The following is a 20,933-nucleotide window of genomic DNA, read 5'->3' as shown; positions in this document are numbered from 1 at the left end:
TTGATTATGTAGATGTGATTTATTGTTCATTATCTGCATTGTTTCATTTGATCCATACTACCCTCTGAAGCTTACTTTTATCCTTAATTTAAGGTTAGGTAATATTCCCAATGTGAAATAATTCATAAATTATGAATCTGTGCCTCAAATTCAAATCTAAACTCTTAAGTACTACTACATCACAGTGCTTCAATAGCTCAAAAAAGATAAATATAACCTTTTCATTTATATATTTGCTGTGAAATACCTCACCAGTTTGGAGTACAAATAAGGTAATTTATCCTAATAATAACACAATTAATTATTCAAGATTCTGTCAACTCTACTCAATTAATAAGATGTCCATTCTCTGATGTGGAGCTTCCTCCTTATATTTTCCAGAGTCTAACTCTGACTAAAGCAAGAGGAGGAAAAATCTAGAGAAACTCCTGAAGATTTTAAGGGTCCCAGTTTCTAGGTCTCATTATTCTGTTGTAGTCTGGTCTGTGATAGAGAACAGAGTCTGCTGAGTTGGATGCAACTTTTTTATCTGAAGTACCAATGGCATCCTGTACCTTGATGGTGCAGAATCCTCCATTATCCTCTTTATGGGAAGACGATCCAACACTCTCCAGTGTATGCTGGACCAAGAGTAATTGCACTTGAACTTCCAAGCTGACACTCTTTGGATGACATTCAATTATTAGCCATTTTCCCCAGACAGATCTTAGTGACAAGAATGAGGTTTAACTTTCAGTGTCAGCCATGTGCTATGTCAGAACTGACCCTCCCTCTACAAATATTTTTGCTTGAATATTTTTTAATCCTGGGGTTCCTAGTCCAGACTTTCCCTTCTCTCAAGGGTCTTTTCCTCTCATTAGTCTTTTCAAGAACATCTCAATCCACTAGATTCAAAATAATGCTAAATCTTCAGGGAGCAGAGATCTTGATGCCTTTCTTTCAAGGCACTATGAATCTTATGCGTATGTACTTAACTCCCAAGTATCAATGAGTTTATATATACCATAACAGTCATATGCTCTGACTCCTAAAAGTATTTGAATTCAGAACCTCAGAACTTTATGTTGGCACATTCATTTGCTCAATCAACATCTAACTGGATACCCTGTAGGCATTTCAACTTGAATAGATCCCAAATGGACCTTTGATTCCCTGTTTCTAAAAAGCCTTTATCATCTCAGTATATGGTACTTCCAAATATTCAGGTACTCAAAACAGAAATCTGAGACTTAGACTGGATCCGTCCTTTTCCCTATTCTTTTATGTCTAATGAATCAGCAAATCTGGTTGGCTAAACCTTTGCAATACCTCTGAATGTCACAGGACCACGTCACACCTTACCACTGCAAGCACTGTGATCCAAGCCTTCCGATTTCTTACTTAGATTAGACTTCCTGCTTTTCTTTGCTTTTCCCCAACTTCACAATCCATCCTGTCCACAGCAGAGTGGTCTTTCATTCACGTGGTAACATCATATCATTCCTGTGCTTAAAATTTTTCAATCATTGCCTATGGGGCTTGGGGTAAAATTCAACTCCTTCTTTCATCTTATACCATATTTCCTTGCACTCTAACCCCAGCCATATTTGTTTGTATTCTGTTTTTAGAATACATCATGCAACTTTGTATCCTGCGGTTTAAAACCAAAATGTCCATTAACTAAAGAATGGATAAACAAAATGTGGTATATCCATACAGTGGATTACTCAGCTATAAAAAAATTGAAGTACTGATACATGCTACAATATAGATGAATTTTGATAACAATAGGCTAAATAAAAGAAATCAGACACAGAAGCCCACATATTGTATGGCTCAATTTATATGACATATCTAGAATAGGCAAATCCACAGAAACAGAAATGAGTTTAGTGATTGATTGCTTATGGCTTATGGGAGGAGACAACATGGAGTAACTAATGGGTAAGGGGTTTCGGTTTGGGGTCATAAAAATGTTCTGGAACTAGATAGTTGTCTAACATGGCCAATGTATTAATGCCACTGAATTGTTTTTTGTTTGCAGTCCTTTTAAATGGATGGTATGATAAATTTTATGTTATGTGTACTTTGCCACAATAAAAAGAAAATGAAAAAAATATGTCTACCTGCTTAGTCAAGATTCAGGATATCCTTTTCTGGGGATATCTATAAGTTTACCTATACATCTCTATATACTTATATATCATCTATTATTCACAATTATATATATTATCTATTATGTACAATTATATAGAGAGCTTTTCAAAAGAAATCTTTCTGTGATCAGGTGAAATGATGCTGTTTTGAGTGAATAACAAATTGCCTTTAAAATGTACATTCATATTGACTGTAAGCCAAACTAGTAACTATGCAGTTGGAATTCCCAGTCTTAAGTCGAGTGAAATCTCACATTCTATCAGACCTAATGCTGTATCTCAGATGACAGGTAGTTAGTACAGGTAGAAATCAAAGGCACAGGTTTTAAAGCTAAGTGGAGTTAATTCAAATTCTAGCTCTTCCAATACCAGAGGTGAAAATTTAGGCAAGTTACAGTAATCTCTGAAATCAGTTTCTTCACTAGTAAAATGGGAGTAATAACATCTAATTTAAGGTGATTTAAGAATTGAATTAATTTATATGTGAAAAGTTCTTAATACTTAAGTACTTAACAATTGGTATGGTAAATGTTCAATAGGGTAGCTATTTATAAGACTTACAAATATTCTAATGCGATCCTTTTATAAATTTTTCAAGATAGTCACTTTTAGTGGGAAGGAGCCTGCTCATCTTGCATGAGCATGATAGGGAGTGGGAGAGTATCTTCTTGCACACCAACTTAATACTGGCACAGATGACTTTGAAATACAATGAAAGTTATCGCTTTTCTATTTCTACTGTACCTTAAATCCCCACCTCAGTTCTTGTCCAAGGATTGTGGAACCTTTTCTACAAAACTGTGGCACCAGCTCAATGCACATCTTCTTACTAAACTTAATAGTAAGGACATGTTTTAAGGATAAAGAAAGGACATTATTGCGTATTTGAAGTTTATAAAGAAAGAAGTCAAGAAGGAAAACCAACCAAACAAACAAGAGAATTATAAAGAAAAGTAGGTCTTATTTCTTTCACCATGTTCCAAATTACTAATTTCAGATTGGTCCGAGGACCCAACCTGTTGGGCTGAGTGGAATATGCTCACTCTGATCCAGCCAATGAATAAAGAAACTGGTATAAAGATTCAAAGGAAATCATGACTCTTGCAAACAAAAGACAAAGGGTGTACAAAGGATCATAATTCAAGTGGGAAACCTGCTTGATGGTCCCAGCTCAGCACAAGGATTTCCACTTCTCCTTGACATCAGTCAGCTGAATGTCAGACGTACCTAAGGCAGTTTTGCTAAGGGGTGTGAGAAAACACTTAAGTCTAAAATCTATTCCCCTCATCCTCAAGGAGTTTACGATAGCGCTGGAGAGATTAGCCGTGTAACTAACACTCCTGGGCGGTCAATGAAACATGACAAATGAGTTGGCAGAGGCCTTGAAAGAAGAGAAATTCACAGTTAAAGATCATTTGGGGCTGCAAGCTTGTCAAGGAAGGCTTTAAAAGGCGGGATGAGAGTTAGGCCTTAAACGGAGGGTACGGTTTGCGGAGGACAGGAAATCCAGGCGTCCCCAGCTAAGGACTCAGGTTGGGTACTAACCAGACTAGCCCCTCCGGTCACGGCGCATGCGCAGCCCCACGCTCGCGGGCCGCGGGAAGCCTGCCAAGACCCCGCGCGCCTAGGCGGGAAAAGACACGCGCATGCGCAGATCAGCGCTCCGGGCTCGCCAGGATGGGGAAGGGGAGGTGGAGTTTCCAAGTGGGAACTTGACCCGTTACCATTAGCGGTCATGGCGGCGCGCTCGCCGTCCTCACCGCTCCCTCCGCCCTCGGCGCGACCGATGGGCCCCCGGTCCCCACGTATTGGGCGGGGAGCTGAGGTCCACACGGTACGCAGCGAAGCCTCGGGGCTTGCCAGCACAGTGCGGGAGGTCGTCGTGGATAAAAATGACATACTCTGGCGGGGCGAAGAAGGGTCAGGGGCACCGCGAGGGCCCGCGGGGGCTGCTCAGGCTCATGCTCCCCTCCTCAGCGAGCCCGTGGGGTCCAGGCGGCTAGAGGGCATCTCGGTAGAGGAGGCGAAGATGACCCGGACGCAGCTACTGGAGGAAGAGTTGAGCTGCCTAAAGGAGGAGCTGGCATTGTGTCAGGTATCTAGGACCTCCGCCGGCCTTTCCCTCCACAGCCCGGCCCGGGAGACGCGCTTTTCCGCCAGGCCTTGGGCTGTGTCGCTCCGCGGATTGGGGACCTCCCCGGTCCCTCCCGCGACGCCGCCTACCGGCTCCTACTGCCTTCTCGGCCTGGGGCTTGAGGGACCCGGGCTCCTGCTCCCCAGCGGTCACCCGCCAGGCAGGGTTCGCCTTCGCACCCGGGTTTGGTTTGGTCACTTGGATACATCCAAACGGCGCATCGCACCCCTTTCCGCCTTCCTCCCCGAAGTTCAAGTTCCGGTTGTGGTTGGTGTTTGTAGCGGTACCTGATCCCAGGAGTGGAGTGCAGCCCGCAAGTTGAACAGAAAAGCTTAAACACTTATGTTAAAATAAAATCCGCCAAAGAAATAGCTTGTTTTTAATTTCCAGACTCCTGCTGTTGTACTTACAGGGTCAGACTTGTAAACACAGACTCATAATCTTAAGGAAGTCTTGGGCTGGGAACTTTTACACACAATAGATGATGCTTAAGACTATTTATTAGCCAACTACAGTAATTCCATAGTTCCCATAATCCAGGAGTGAGAAATCTCATTTTTCTTCTGATCTCGCTAGTGAAAAGCATTTGCTAAGTCAGTTGCACTAAAACAACTTCTTATTTGTAGAGTTTGTGTGTACTAAGGATGATCAGCCCCACGTACATAGACTTAATTTTCCTTTAGTTTTGCCTGCTTATCACTATCTCTTCCCGGATTTTACCGGAACCTTCCCACAGGGTTAGATTAAATGTTGGGAACTCAATAACAGGTCTTTAAATTCCTGTCTTCAAGATAGATACCAATTAGAAACTGTTCAACACCAAGGTAACTTTGTGAACAGTTTTATCAGTTTAGATTAATAAAACAGTTCATGAAATTGATTCTCTCTTGTAGTTTATTCTGTTGAATTTTTTTTGCTGCTTTTGTAGGCCCTTGCTGAGTCAAGCTTAAGTATATCTTTGATTAAACAAATTGAGGAGGTGTTATGTACCTATTCTTCACTGGTTAAGGGGGCAAAAGGATGAATAAAAGACACCAAAGACTGACTATCTGTCTGCCTGCCTATCTATCTATCTAAAATTCTACACACACACACACACACACACACACCCCTCAACTTTGGGGAGTTTAGGAATGTGAGCTCATGATAAAGGTCTTTGTTAAAAGTCATAATTTAAGACACAGTTTGCTCATGTTTTCTGCCCTTTCCTTATGCCGTTCCATAATTAGGACCTTAGCTGGCTAAGGAAATAAGTTATTTACTTTTTATAATTAAATCAGGAAGTCAGTGTGGAAAACAGCCTGATGAACCCTTTCCCTAAACCCATTCATTATTAGATTCTTTTAAAATGTGGCTCCCAATATGGCATTGGCCTTTTTGACCTTGGACATACCTGGACTAGGAAGATTATTGCATTACTATAGGCAGAGGTAAGAATATAGATATGGTCGTAATTAGCTTAGAATGATGATCCTTTTGATTCTATCATATACTGTTAGATGATGATAAGCATTCCAATAATGAAATGAAATTGGCATTATCCCACACCATAGAACTGTAGTCAAAACAGACTCTTAATATAATTGAACTCCCAATTTTTTTGTAAAGAAGTATTTCAGTGATTTAAACTCACTTTTAGATATTTTTATTCTTTCACTTATTTATTCAGGTAGAAATCACAGTACCTGAGAATGTATAATATTAAAACTGCTAGAAATTTTAACCTAAAGTTCATTTTATATCACCTTAGTAACATATATACACATTTAATTTCAGAAAGAATATTTATGATAAAGGTTTGTTATTAACTCTGATATTTTCTATTTTAAAAGATAGTGTTCAGATCTAAATTAATTCCACGTCCTTATAATGGGTCAAACATCCTGTTTGGGGAAAAGAACCCTGTTTGATCAATAAATGATCATACATAGTAGCTTCTGTTAGGTTAGTTCCTTTCCCATACACATTTAATTTATGGGAATCAGTTATGTGTGATTGGTGGGAAAAGTTTGATTCCAGGTACCATTTCACTCCATTGGAATGCCTCAGAGTAGAAAATGCCTCAGAAGTAGAAAAACTTCTCTTAATGTGAGCATCTTATCTCACTATAGGTAATTTTATTATTTAAACATTTTTTCCTATGACTGCCACATTAGCAAGCAAACTACATATAATGCTTAGCTGAAGAAAAGGTGGTTGATTTCAATGTGAAAAGCTGTCTGTATTGTGCTTACTGAGGATTGTAGTTTAGCTTCCAAATATAGCTTTTGTCCAAGGAATTTTTCAAGGGTGTTCCAAAATGTGATTCTGAGTCCATGAAATTTATGCCCCCCCTTTTTTGTGGATTTAAAGCCTAACTCTATATATTCTTAATTTTGATTATATCTTTCAAGAATGTATTGTTTGTGACAAAAGAAGCTGGAGATATGAATATATGCATGTTTATCACAATTTATAGAATACCAGGTGAGGAAAAGTAATGTTATATAGTGTTCATAAAGCTTATTTTCTGTTTTAGTAACAACCAAAATATTTACTCAACCTACAGAGCAATTTCAGATAAAACATTATTTAGGACATTTAAATTACCAAATTTAATGATGAAAATAACTTTGGAAGCACATGATATTGGAAGTAAGAGTGTATGATCAGAGAACTAGTTCCCTTATATTTTATGTTGGAAACCTTGTCAAGTCATTCAAAAAGAAAAAAAATAAATTTGAGTATGTATTGTGGAATTAGATTCCTCCTCATTGTTAGTGGCTATATTCTAATAGGTGAACTTTTTGTGAAGTTATTTTTCATAATGATAATTTGCTGAGTGGCTACTTTGTGTCATATTTGCAAACAAATTCCTTCCATGGTTTCCTTGAGTTCTGATGGGCAAGTTATTTGTTTAAATGTAGGAAATAGTTTTTGAAGGTTTGGTGAATTCATTCCTCCATTAGAGGCAAATTGAAGGCCTAATATGTTTCCAAAATGAATCCATGTGTTGGGAGAGTAGGTACCCACTTCAAAAGGGGCAGTTTTGGGTGTTTGTGTTTATATTGACCTTGTCTATTTCCATAGAAGCTGATAAGTAAAAGACAAAAACCAATCTACCTCTAAGGAAATTTAGAATCAAGTCATCTATCATTTAGTCAGCTGTTTCATAAGCTAGGGGCTGTTTAATAAACTTTATGAGAAGGATTAGGAATTTTTAAGTATTTGATTGTGTTTGGAAGTTCTGTACAGAAAACAAATAATTTTATTATGAGTGATTTTAAAGGCTTTTAATTTAAAAAAATTAAAAAAATATCTTTTAAGTGTCTGAAATAGGGAAAATACAAAGAATGTGATTGGCAATAGTTTCCTTGTTTATATATTGTTTGGAACAGTTTGGAAATTAGTTCTGTGGTATTTTTTTTTTTTGGAGTGGTTAATTTTTTCTATATGAGAAGGATCTTGTTAATAATTAGAGGGATAATCCACATTAAATTTAATATGACATTCAAATAATTAAAACAAAATTCTTGGGCTGGGGTTGTGGCTCAATGGCAGAGCACTCGGCTCGCACATGTAAGACCCTGGGTTCGATCCTCAGCCCACATAAAAATAAATAAATAAAATAAAGGTATTGAGTCCAACTACAACTAAAAAATAAATATAAAAAACCCCCACAAAATTCTTAATAGTCCTGCAATCCATTTTTAAAATTTTTAAATTTCAGTGCTGCTGGGAATTGAATTTAGGGACTTGTCCATGCTAGGCAAGCACTCTGTTGAGCTATACCTCTGGCCCTTCATTTGTAGCATTTTATTATTCGTCAGAAGTCTTACTTTGGTTTTCAAATTAGTAGACATGATGATGGCTGTACTTAATAATAATGTATTACATGTTTGAAAATTGGTTAAGAGAATAGATTTTAATCTTTCTTACCACCAAAAAAGCTTACATGAAATAATGGATATGTTAATTATTTTGATTTAGCCATTTCACAACATATATGAAAATTTCATATAACTATAAATATAAGCCATTTTGTCAATTAAGAAAATAAATTTACCAACCCCCTTCCCCCACAAATTCTAGAAGGCTGAGTAAATATATTTATAATCTAGGAGAAGACAAGACATTTCTAACTAGTACCTAAAATCCATAAGCCACCAGGGGAAAGATGTATAAAGTTGAATATATGAAATTAATAACTACTGTTGTTCAAGAAAATTCCCATTGTAAGTAAGTTAAATAAGCAAGAGCAGTCTGGAAAAAAGTATTTCTAACCCACTTGGCAGGCATAAACCTAATTTTATAATGTCCTCTAAGTTTCAATAGCACCTCTTATATTTCATTGGCAGAACTTGGGCACATAGCCATAAGACAAGAAAGGCCAGTGTGATAGTTGGCCAGCAAAGTACCAAAATGGTTTCTGTAACTAAAAGAAGAGAATGGATAATGGAGAAAGATATTAATTCAGGTATCTGCCACATAATCAAACAAATACAGGATTATTAAATGAAATATGCCATGAAAAAAGAAGGACAAAGGGTAAGGGGTTGCAGAGACTTGTGAGTCTTGATAGCTTTTATAAATATGGTAGTCAAGGAAGACTTCCCTTAAGGCAGTGATATTTAAGCAAAGACTTGAATGAAGTGAAGGAGTAATCTATATAAAAATCTGGTAAGTAGTACATTATGTGCAAAGACCCTACTGCAAGTAGAGTAACAAAGTCATTGTGAAAAAAGGGCAGAGTGATAGATGAGGCTAGAGCTACGTGTAAGGATGATGTGGGGTTTTTAGGTTTGGTAAAGAGTTTGGATTATCTTCCTAATCTAATGGGAACCAATTGGAGAGTTTTGAATTGTAAGGCTAGGAACCATTGTAGAGAGCTAAGAAAGAAATGGTGTTGATTTCAATGAGGGAGATGGTAGTAGAAATGGTGAAGGTGATTGGAATTGGGATGTATTTTTTAGTGCCATTTACTAATGGTTTGGATATAAAGTATGAATAAAAGAGCAATCAAGATTGCTTTCTGCATTTCAGGTTTTTGAATTAATAAGTAGATGATGATGATGCCATTTTCTGAGATGCAGTGGACAGATGTGCAAGATGGTAAAAAATCAAGAATGTTGTTTGGACAAATTAAATTTAAGATGCCTATTAGGCATTCAAGAGAATCATCAGGTAGCCAGTTGGAGCTATAAGTGTGGACATAAGAGTACAGGGGACAGTTAGAAAGATAAGTCTTAGTGAAGAGTTTGTATGTAAAACCATGAGACTGACATGAGGTCTACATGGGTAGTAGCTTTGAACATATTAATGTGAGGATTTTTCAGAAAATATTGATGCTTGAATCTTACTTGAGACCAATTAATAAGAATTTCTAGATTGTCACTATTTTTTAAAAGGTCCTCAAAATTGATTTCTAACTGTCTACTAGAGTTAATAACAATTGACTTTTGTGATAAGGATTGAAACTTTCAGTTGTCCATTTGATTTGATAGTATCTTGAATAATAATTTTATCACATGGGGAAAGAACTCTTTTGGAAGATACTGTAGAGTGAAAAGGAGGTGCGGTCTTAAATTATCTTGCTGAAAAGGGGAGCTGAAAACTGGTGTAATAGTTGCAGGGCAATCTTAAAGTAAATTTGCCTTGATATTTAGTATTTCAGTATTTGCATCCCAAAATTCAAGTGATAGAAGTATTAAAAGTGAATATGGGTTACCAATATAAGACATTAAAATAAAGCTTTCCTGCCATTCTTTCAAATAATTCACTGACATAGAACCTAGGGATCAAGGAATATGTTTTTTGTTTTTAAATTTAATGTAATGTTTTATCTGATGACTATATAAAGCAATGCACTTAAAATACCTTTTTCTTTTCTTTTTTTTCCTTTAAGGCTGATAAAGAATTTGTATGGTCATTGTGGAAACGCCTCCAGGAAAAAAATCCAGATCTCACACAGGCTGTCAGTTTAGTTGTGGAAAGGTGAGTTCCCAAATTAATTTTTCGTGAGTATTTGGATTGTTGAATTTGTTTCATTATAATATACTAGCTTTTTGTTGCTGTGACAGATATGTTCCTAGTAGTCCATTCTGCTGTCAGTGGATTAATCCACTGATGAAATCAATGCCCTCATGTTCCAACCACTTCTCAAGAGCCCCACTGCTGAACATTTCTCCACTGGAGACTAAGCCTTCAACACATGAGCCTTTAGAGGACATTCTAGATCCAAACTACAACAATTTCTCTTCAGTGTTAAACTTAAAACTTGTCATGAATGCCCTGAAGAGATTATTGATTTCCAAACAAATGTGGAACAGAGTTTTATAATTATTGGATTTATTACAACAAGGGCCAATTCACCAAGTACAGATAGGGCTTAATTTCCTGTTTATATTCTGACATATTTGGGGAATTTGCAGGTAAGAGAAAACTATTACTTATATACTATGTGAGTGTGGGTATTTGTGTGTGTGCATTTGTATTGAGCTATTATAGCACAATTGAAAAAATTGAAGAAGTTCCTGCTATTTGACTTCTTACTCCATAGACTGTCCCTGTGGACTTCCTAGACCTTATTCAGTTTTCCCCTAAGATAACTGCAGTATATACTTGAAAGCCTGGGATGACCTTGCCAGAGTAGAGTAAGTACTCTAGAATAGGTTGAGAGATTTTACTTGTATTACTCTGTAGGGGATGCCCAGTCATTTAACTATAGATTATTGGGCCTCTCTTTGGTCATTAGAAATAGTCTAGTGTTGCTGGATAATACTTATCAAACATTTGGTATACAGTAGTCCCATGATGCTTAGAACAGCACTTAAAACACTTGCTTTCCTATTAAGTGAATTTCATTATATTTCCTAAATGAGAAGCTAAACATATGGATGCCTTTCTCTTTTCTTTTCCCTTTTTTCTTTATTGGAATCATGATCATAAAATCTGAACATCATTTTTGATAACTTGAACTGTATTTACTTTTGGAGTCTCTGGCACTGGGATTATTCCTACTGGCTGGAATTTGACTTGTTAAAATCTGTGATGCATACTTAACTATGTCCTATTTTAGTATTCTTGACTGTTGTAGACTCTTAAAATGTGTAATCAGTTTCTCCTCATGTTGCTGATATGCTAATTTATCAACCAGGTTTCACCTTTTGATGATCAGAAATAAGTCCTTTGTTCAAACACTGGTTGTTACTTCTTCAATCATCTTGAGATGATATGTGATCTGTCTCCCTTTATTTTTTAATTTGAAGCAGGCTAAGCTTTCTAGGGAAGGTCTTGGGACTTCAGTTGTCATTTCTGTGATACTTCTTCCTTCTCTCCTTTTATTTGTGAGTTTATTTCAACTGTTTGAAAACTGTCCATAATTTGTACTTTCTACTTGGTTGAGGAGAAGCAAATATTAAAATATCATGAGGCCATTTTCCTTATCCTTTATAATTCCTTTTAATATTTATAATATACTTAATGTATGTTTTTATAAGAGTGTATATACAAAATTTGTATTTTATAAAAAATACACATATTAGAGGCAGGTACTTAGAAGCCTTTCATGTATATTGAAATAACATGTATAACATGTTACACATGTGTATACATGTATAACAGGATAATGTGTATTGAAATTTTTGGAAATTACTGTTTTATAGCTATCATTTTCAAAATTCATTATACCCAAGATATACTTGGACAATTTAACAAAATGTAGCTTTGTCAGGCTTTCTCAGTCTACTTAATCTCTATTGGTGGATGTAGCTCAGTGGTAGGGTGCTTGCCTAGCATGTTTCAGGCTCTTGATTTTTTAAATTGGAAACCTATAGTTGCATTTATAATTTTATGACTGTGTAAATGTTTATTTTTCAGAGATCCGTGTAGTATGTTTGAATCCATTGAGAAATGAAAATTGTATGGCTCTCAATCTGTATCTTTCAAAAAAATATTCTAAATATCAAAGTCAAGAAGATTATGGAAAGAACCTATTATCTGACCCAAAATAATTAATTACCATTAATTACCCAAACAAAAGTCTTGATTTTCCTGGACAATATTTTTCAATATCTAATTTACCTTATTTGTACTTTCTTTTATAAAGACTGCCAATATTCTTTGTAAGACATTTGCCTAATGGGCTAAAGATATTTTTCCTTGGGTTTTTTGCCTTAAGGTGTGGATTTGGACCAGTTGCTTTCTAAACCTACTCTCAGCTGTCAGCCTAGGTTTTCTTTATTGTACACCTGCACTTACTCTGTAGTTTCTAGTGTCTTATATCTTCCTTTTCCTTTAGGTTGGATTATTTTTTCAAGTGTTTCCTCAAAAAGAATGTGCTGGTGGTATATTTTCTGACTTCTTATATGTCTCAAAATGTTCTTTTGCCTTTATGTTTGCTTGATACTTCAACTGAATACAAAATTTTATGTTCATGTAGTTTCCCTTGGATTTTTGAAAGCATAGCTGTGTTATCTTATTTCAGTATAGCATTGTGCTACTGTTAGAAATACCAAGGTGCCACAAGAAATCAGACATGTGCTTGATAGTGGGTGAGTAAAGCAAACTTTTACTCTTGCCAGAAGGGTGTCCTACTGGAATCTGGGTGGCAAGTGCACCTGGGTGGGCAGTCTGCCTGCTTATATTCCTAACACCTAATGGCAGTTCTGTCCTTTACTCTGATTGGAGGAGTTCAGGGTTATAATCTATGCAATTGGCTAATTTTAAAATTGGGGTGGGCAAAAGGAAGGACTTTAATTAAAATGGCTATAATTGTATCCAATTAAGGCTATATTCTGAAAATGGGCCACCAGACTTTCTATTTCTCACAAATCTCTGCTTTTTCTATTTTACAACTTTCGGCTTCATTTTCATTGTAACCTTTGGTATTGCTCTCCATTCTAGATATATTAACTTTTTGAGGTGGAAATTGCCCATGGTAATGAATTCTCTGCTTTTTAGCAGTTCAGATCCCCATCCTGGTGATTAGGAGCACTTGGTAAGGTCCTTTCCAGATCACTTGAAGCTTGTCTCCTTCATTAAAAATCAAGTCACCAGGCTGGAAGTGATGAATTGTAAACTCTAGATTCTGAGATTCCTCAGAGATCACTCTTGGGAATGTGTGAGAAACCTCTTGACTCTTCTGTCAGTGGTGCCATCTACTAGGATGGTTCAGAGTCTTGCTGACTGCATGCTGTTTCCCTTAGAAGCACCAGAGACATTTCCTTCTCCTGTTACCCTTTTTGTTGCAGAATGTGCATTGGTTGTCTTCCTCTAGGGTCCTCTCAGTTCCCCTGATCAGGAGGTCAGTTGACTCACCAGAGTTGTAGAGCCCTTAAAGGGGTCCCATGATTCCCTGGGTCCTGACTGACTTTAGAGGGCAAGGGCCAAAATACTGGATACCTTTTCCTTGAACCTTTTACTTCCTTTTATTTGATTTCTAAGTTTTGGTTTTAAACATCTAGCAGGTGAGTTTTACCAGTAACTTTAATGTCTATAATTTTATAGTTATCCCTTCCATTTAACTGGGGTTAGTATTAGCACTCAAAGTCAGCTTATATCCTATTCTGCCCTATAGGCGATGGCCTATTATCTCAAATTAACTCAGATTCTTCTGTTAGAAGGAGTACTTTTTCAAAACATAAACAGGCAAATGTTATGAAGGTCTATAAGGAAAATACTAAATGCAATATATCTATAAGACCAAAAACATATTCAGTTTGTTTAATAGTGTTGAACATAATTTCTATAATAATACTACATATTTGGTATCTATTTTGCCTCCACAAAGACACATAAATATATCAAGTCAGTTACATATGAGGCCCTGTACAAATTTTACTTTCTTTTAAAACTCTTTTATAATTTTACATAGCTTTAATAATTTACCCAAACCTTTACTTAATTTTGTATTATATCCCTTGGTTATTTTGAGATCACAGAACTCTTTATAACAAAAATCTATCTTTTGAACACAACTTTAAATACTCTTAAGTCTAGCCTACTTTGGAGCCATCCTAACATGGAGTAGGGTGTGAGGCAGAGACTTACCTCAGGTAAGGCAGGGCTGTTGACAACACAATACAACATTACATCTGAAATATAAGTCAAACAGAAACTAAGAGAGCTCTTAACTTTTTTGTGGCAAAAAGTTTTTATGTTCTACATTGTGGAACATAAACATAAACAAACCAGGCTCTCATTACTTTTCAAAAATACATTTAAATTTCCATCTCAGTGTAAAGAGTAACACAAAGTTTTATGTATAACTTATTGATGAAAAGTTATTTTTATCCAATTATAAAATATTAAATAACATACATAAATCTCAAACTAAACTTATTATTTCTATATAAGTCTGAAAGAGTCTACTGCTATAGACAACTCTAGTTTCGAAAATAACAGCCTGGTAATGTATTCCTAAGCTTTACATTTTAAAATACTTGTATATTTCATCCCAGGGGAGGGATCATGCAGTCTGGGATATACAAAATCTGTGCCTTAATCTTTTTTCTCTTAGGTGATATTCAGGGGTTAGAGCCAATTTTGATAACGCATACATGATATAGACACAAGAACCCATGACATAGAATACACAGGTTAAAATAAAGCATGTCACAGATTTTTACAGAATGACTCAGACATGAAAAGGGTTTTTGCATTTGGGACCATTAAGAATAGAGTCTGCCAGCCATGTCAGATGCTGAAATCAAAGGTTCAGATGGCCATTCATCCTCCATGGGGGCAGATATACTTCCACCATTATTAGTTTACTTACCTGCTCAGGACTTTTCAAAGGAAAAGAAGATTTGTATATATAGGATCTTTCCATTGTTCTTCCTTGTCCTTAGACCTGGAATTTTTTTAAAAAAATATTTATTTATTTTTTAGTTATAGGTGGACACAATATCTTTGTTTTATTTTTAAGTGGTGCTGAGGATCAAACCCAGTGCCTCACACATGCTAGGCGAGTGCTCTACCTCTGAGCCACAACCCCAACCCAAGACCTAGAATTTTTATTGACCATTTTCTTCTTATAGCTTCCTATAAACACCCGTGTGTTCAATCCCCCTTAATGGGAATTTCTTACCCCCCTCTTTCCCCATCCTGTTCTCCTGAATGTGGCCTCATGTTTCTGAATAGAGGCTCATTCACACTCACACAACCTCTGGGATATTCCAACCACTAAGGTAATGCTTCTCTCTTGAGCTTGAGAATAGATTTTCCTGCCTTCATTTGTACACAGGGTTTTGCGGTCACCAAGGGGCTTGCTTGCTCCCTTTCCCGAAGTTGTCAGTTCATATCAACTAGGGTCCATTGCTGGTCCCAGGGATCCTGGTTTCCTCCCCTGTTTCAAGGCCACTGCACCAAGGCAGCAAGACATGTCTCCTCTAAGGAAGGGGGATTCCCATGAACCCTAGGCAATGTATGGAACACCATGTTGGGTCAAAATTATTTGAAGTACCAAGTGCAATAAGACCTGCTTGCAAGTGGGTGGGCAAGGCAAAAACTTTTACTTTAGCCAGAATGGTGTGCTACTAGAACTGCTTTCAAGAGCACCTGGGCAGGCAGTGTGCCTGCTGCTTATTGGCTAATTTTAAAACTGGGGCGGGCAAAGGGAAGGTCTGTAATTTAAATGGCTACAACTATATCCAATTAAGGCTGTATTCTAAAAATGGACTGTTGGACTTTCTAGTTCTTACACTACAAACAATCCCAGTGCCAGAGTGATTCTTGTTTATTTCTAGATATTCACTTGAGTCTTTCAGGATTATCTCTTTATGTGTAATATTGTGAAATTTCAATATTATCTGTTTATTTTAATCTCTGAAAAATCTGTTTCAGCTTTTTGTAGGACTTTTTAATCTCAAAACTCAAGATTTTAATTGAGAAAATATTCTTTTATTTATTTTTTTATTTTTGGCATTGTTGTCTTTTGACACTCATCAGAGGTTGAAACTTCTAGCATTAGCCTCCTTTATCTTTTTTCTCCAGTTCTATCCTGATTGGTCTTTTTACTTCATCTTCCATTATAAAGCGAATTTTTTTTTTCTATTTGCTTTATGCTGTGGTCTGAATGTTCGTATCCCACCCAAAATTCATGGTGAATGGCCATATTATCCTGATTGTTTGCATGCCTCATAAATTTTTCTTGGAAAGTGGATATTTTAGATTTTATATTATAACAAATCTGGTTACTATTCTTCTCCCCCATCCCTGGGCCTGTTATTGTTATTTCCAGTGTAATCTATTTTAAATGGACTTTTCAATTTTTCTGATTGTAATGTTTAAGTTCTTTCTGTTTTTTTTTTATTATATTCATTTGTAAGGGTAATTTCTATTTGTCTTTCCTAGTCTTTCCCATTGATGTTGATGATTTTCTTTAAATGTATGACAATCTTTTATTGACCTTTAATGTTTTTGTATAAAAGTCCATATTGCTTTATGTATGTATGTTACTCATTTGAGTTTGCTTTGCATTTTGTTTATTGAGTATAGTGTTTACAGTCATTTATATTTATTACAGTTATTATACAGTCATTACAGTCATTTCCATTTATTAATAGTAGTTGAGTTCTATGTCACTGCAAACACTGAAGTAGCAAATACTGAACCATTACCTCTGTAGGAAATACAAGGTTAGGTTCTTGTGAGCATTCGGTCACAACAATTTTGTGAATGGTTGAACATATAATCTTTCTTCATTTGTTTCACTTTAAAGATACCTTATTTGCTATTTATTGTTTATTCATTAACATTAATCTCTTTGCCCATAGCACTAGAACTTAGGCCTTACCAAACTTCTCTAACAAACTCTTTTCTATCTAAGGTATATCACAGCCTTCTTTCACTTAGAAACAATAGACAGCAGTTCAGCACTACTCTTGATTATCCTTTTAAACAGTAAAATCATCAACAGAAAGTACAAATATGTGTAAAATATGATATTAAGTAGGCCATGAAAAGGACCCTTATATTTACATTATGACAGCTAAAAAAAGAAGGCAGATTGTCACTATTTGACATCAGCTGAGAACATGTGTATTGGATGGCTCAAATTTTTTGATACTCTGTGCACATCTGCAAAACTGTTGTGAGTATTGACTTTGGTGTTAAGAAATAAATTTTAGTGTAGGCAAGTTCAGAAATTCTGAATCTGCAAATAAGAATTGATTATCTCTAAGAGAGTTTTCTTTTTAGCATAATGATGATAGTATTTTCATACTTAGAATTCTGTAGTTAATTTCTGTTCTAATTAAATATCTAATTAAATATCTGTTCTAATTAAATATCTAATATTTTTAATTGCAGATTTCTTTGTCTCATACTTTAAAAGAAGTTTGTTTGTAGGAGGATCCAAACTCAGCCTACCTTCCTGAATGTATAGGGTCCTTTTCTTTCTTTTTTGTTTTTAGTATATCTCATGAGTTTTAACACCTTCATCTTTCCTTTGCTACTTTTCATTTGTCAAGTGACTATTTTCTAATATAGTATTCTCACTTATTTATTTTTTCACAAAACTTTAAAAGTATTTTAAAGTGACTTCTCTATGGTTTACTGTATATAACTTACCAGAATAAGCCTCAGATTAAAAAAATTATTAGTTTATTATAATTGTTTATTTGTACATGAATACAACATACTTTGGTCACTTTCATTACATAATCAGCTTCAACTTTATTGAAACTTAATTCTGGTGTATATAGAAATATAGGTGCTATATGAATCTATTCTCCTTCACCCTTTTTGTGGTTGCATTTTTGTTGTATATATTACATTTATTAATGTTACATATGCATTGTTTGAATTATTGCTTCATCATCTTTAGTCATTTTCTTAGTACAGTACAGCTTTTTTTCTAACTATCTCTTTTGTGCTATAACTGGCAAATGTATTACGCACATTATCTTGATATATATTATGAGCCAATTAGTGCATTATATACACATTTTATGAAATTGCTTTTAAAATTAGTTAAGGGAAAAAAGGAGAAAAATACACATTTAGATTATCTTTTATTATAATTCCATGATTACCTTTACCAGTGATTTTTTTTTGGTATGGATGCAAATTACTTTCCGAGGCAACTTTTTGAAGTTTATTTTTTCTTTTTAAATTTATTTCTCTTTTTTTGATGTTCTCCATTGTGGCATTATCATCATACCTTCCTTTATTTCTTTTTATTTTTAAAATTTTAGTTGTAGATGGATACAATCTGTTATTTATTTTTATGTTGTACAGAGGCTCAAACTCAGTGCCTCATACATGCTAGGCAAGTGCTCAACCACTGAGCTATAACCCCAGCCCTTCCTTTATTTCTTTAAACATTTTTTGAATTTTTTTTTTCTGATGAATCCAACATGTAGTCTCTCTCCTTGCTAGTTTCTGTTGCCTTTTTTCATTGGTATACTTTCATATTTTCTTGATTCTTTGTATGCCTTGTAAGTTTTTCTTGGAATGTGGACATTTGAAATATTATATTGTAGCAAATCTAGTCCTAGTCTCCTCTGCTCAGCACAGGCTTGTTATTGTTATTTCCTTGTTTAATTGCTTGGTGACTGCCTGGATTACTTTAATGAAATCTGTTTACTTTCTTACTGTGTTTGGAGTCTGAGGTTGTTCCTGAGACAGGTACAAATTTGGGGATGTCCACAATCACACTGTCATGACAGTGGTTTTCCTAGGGCTCTCTTTTTTCTTTCTTTGATGTATCCAACTATTAAACTCTACTAATTGCCAGTGGCTGCTTGTTCAATTGTTAACATTGCTCTAGGACTTAAATTGCTCTATGAGCCAATTCATTCAATATGTGGTTCTTTTGAAGTTTCTTAGTTGGTGTTTGATAGTTTTTCCACCCCTGAAGTGCTCTTCCTAGTTGATTCCTGCAAGCTATCAGGCCTACAGTTTAGCTTATATCTTGTATCTGCTCCCAGTTACAACCCCCAAGAGTATCCCAAGCTTGAACCTCTCTATATTGTGTGGCAAATGAAGTAGTTTTTCTTCGGAGTACCTGGGATTGAACCCAGGGGTGCTTAGCTACTGAGCCACTTAGTCTCACTAAGTTTCTGAGGCTCAAATTTTTTGATACTTTGTGCACATCTGCAAAACTGTTGTGGGTATTGACTGAGGCTGGCTTTGAATTTATAATTCTCCTGCCTCAGCCTCCTGAGCTGTAGGATTATAGGCATGCACCATTTTTTTTTTTTTTTTGAAAAGAGTTTAGGGCCTGTTTCTCATCCTGCTTCTCTCTCCAGGCCAGATTGCTGAGCCAGGGTGCTATGGATAAGACAAGTATCAGGTGGTCACACTGTAAGTATGAGAGCTCTGTGGAGGGGAAGCAGCTCTGAGACTCTTGGTTTGCTTTTACTGGTGTGGAACCATTGTGTCACAAGTAGGGCAAAGTCATTTGGGTCTCAATGTGCTGCACTCAAGGTAAAGATTTTATTCTTTAAGTTGGGAGTTCCCATCTCTCAACTGTACTTGAGTTAGACTTCGCCTTAATGTCAGTCAGCTGAAACAGAATAAAAAATACTGTTTTTTTTCCTCCTGGGAAGAAAGCCTCCCAACTGGGAGCTAGGCGGAAGGAGACCTGCGTTTTTGGCTATAACTGTCTGGAGTGGAGTCTTCAGCCTATTGTGCTGGAAGGGCACAAGAATGAAAATGGTCTTAATTCAGGTACCACAGATACTTTTCTTTCTTGGTGAATTTTCATAAACAGGTATTTCTTTATTTGCTGTAGGTGGTTATTTTTGTTTTTGTGATTTTCACCAGTTTAAATAGGGAGTGAATTTAGGGAAATTTTTACAGTGTCATGTCCAAAGTTCATCTCTCAATGTTTTATGCTGCTAAATTTTGGGGTAATTTTAAATCCAGATGTAGATAACTTATATATTGCATCAAAAGATATATCCGGCGGCTGGGATTGTGGCTCAGTGGTAGAGATGCTGGGTTCAATCCTCAGCACCACATAAAAATAAATAAGTAAAATAAAGGTGTTGTGTCCAACTACAATTAAAAAAATGTTATAAAGAAAGAAAGAGATATAACCAGGGCTGGGGATTTAGCTCAGTTGGTAGAATGCTTGCCTCCCACACATGGGGTTTAATCCCCAGCACCACACACACACACACTCACACATATATACAATACAATTGCATTTGTGATGAATATTACCAAATCATCAATTTAAGAAGTTGTACCAATTTATACTTCCACAAGAAACCCAAAAAGGTGTCTGATTTCTCTACATCCTAGACATTGTAAGCAAAAATAACCAAAATGGGAGCAGACATCAATGGATTAGCAATGCCTTTTATTAAGGAATAGAGTCAATCAGTTAGCATCAGAGGGGCACATTTTTGGGGTAGAAAATGGCAACTGGTTACAAGAGAGGTCTGGTTCTAATAGGTTCTAATGAGAGTTAATCATAGCAGAATGTTTAGTGTGACTTAAATCATTAGCGACTTGGGCAGTCAGGAAACTAGTTGTGTAGGTTCAAAGCCTAAATCAGGAACAGTTGTAAAAGTTTGAAACCCATTGTTACTGGGATGAAAGTCCAGAGCCTGGAGCTCGTTGTTTGCCTTCTCCACCCAGGACTCATGGTTTCTGGGAAAGGATGAAAGTCCACAGCCCAGAGCCTATTGTTGGCCTTCTTTCTCCTGGGAGTTGTTATTCCATATCTTTCA

The 20,933-nt window shown here is 36.0% G+C and overlaps 1 protein-coding gene across 1 annotated transcript in view; it reads left to right on the top strand.

Moving 5' to 3' along the window:
- Positions 1 to 3,773: 3,773 nt before the first annotated feature.
- Cntln (centlein) overlaps positions 3,774 to 20,933 on the top strand; it is a 311,560-nt gene continuing 294,400 nt past the window's right edge. Inside the window, exons 1-2 of the mRNA XM_048783891.1 lie at positions 3,774 to 4,230; positions 10,154 to 10,242. Of these exons, the coding sequence (XP_048639848.1) occupies positions 3,871 to 4,230; positions 10,154 to 10,242 (449 nt within the window). The 5' untranslated portion in view covers positions 3,774 to 3,870. The remainder of the gene's footprint in view (positions 4,231 to 10,153; positions 10,243 to 20,933) is intronic.

Source organism: Marmota marmota, unplaced genomic scaffold, assembly GCF_001458135.2.
Source record: "Marmota marmota marmota unplaced genomic scaffold, marMar, whole genome shotgun sequence".
Classification (NCBI taxonomy): Eukaryota; Metazoa; Chordata; class Mammalia; order Rodentia; family Sciuridae; genus Marmota; species Marmota marmota.
Note: the sequence above shows the minus strand (reverse complement) of the source record. Positions and strands in the feature narration are given on the sequence as shown.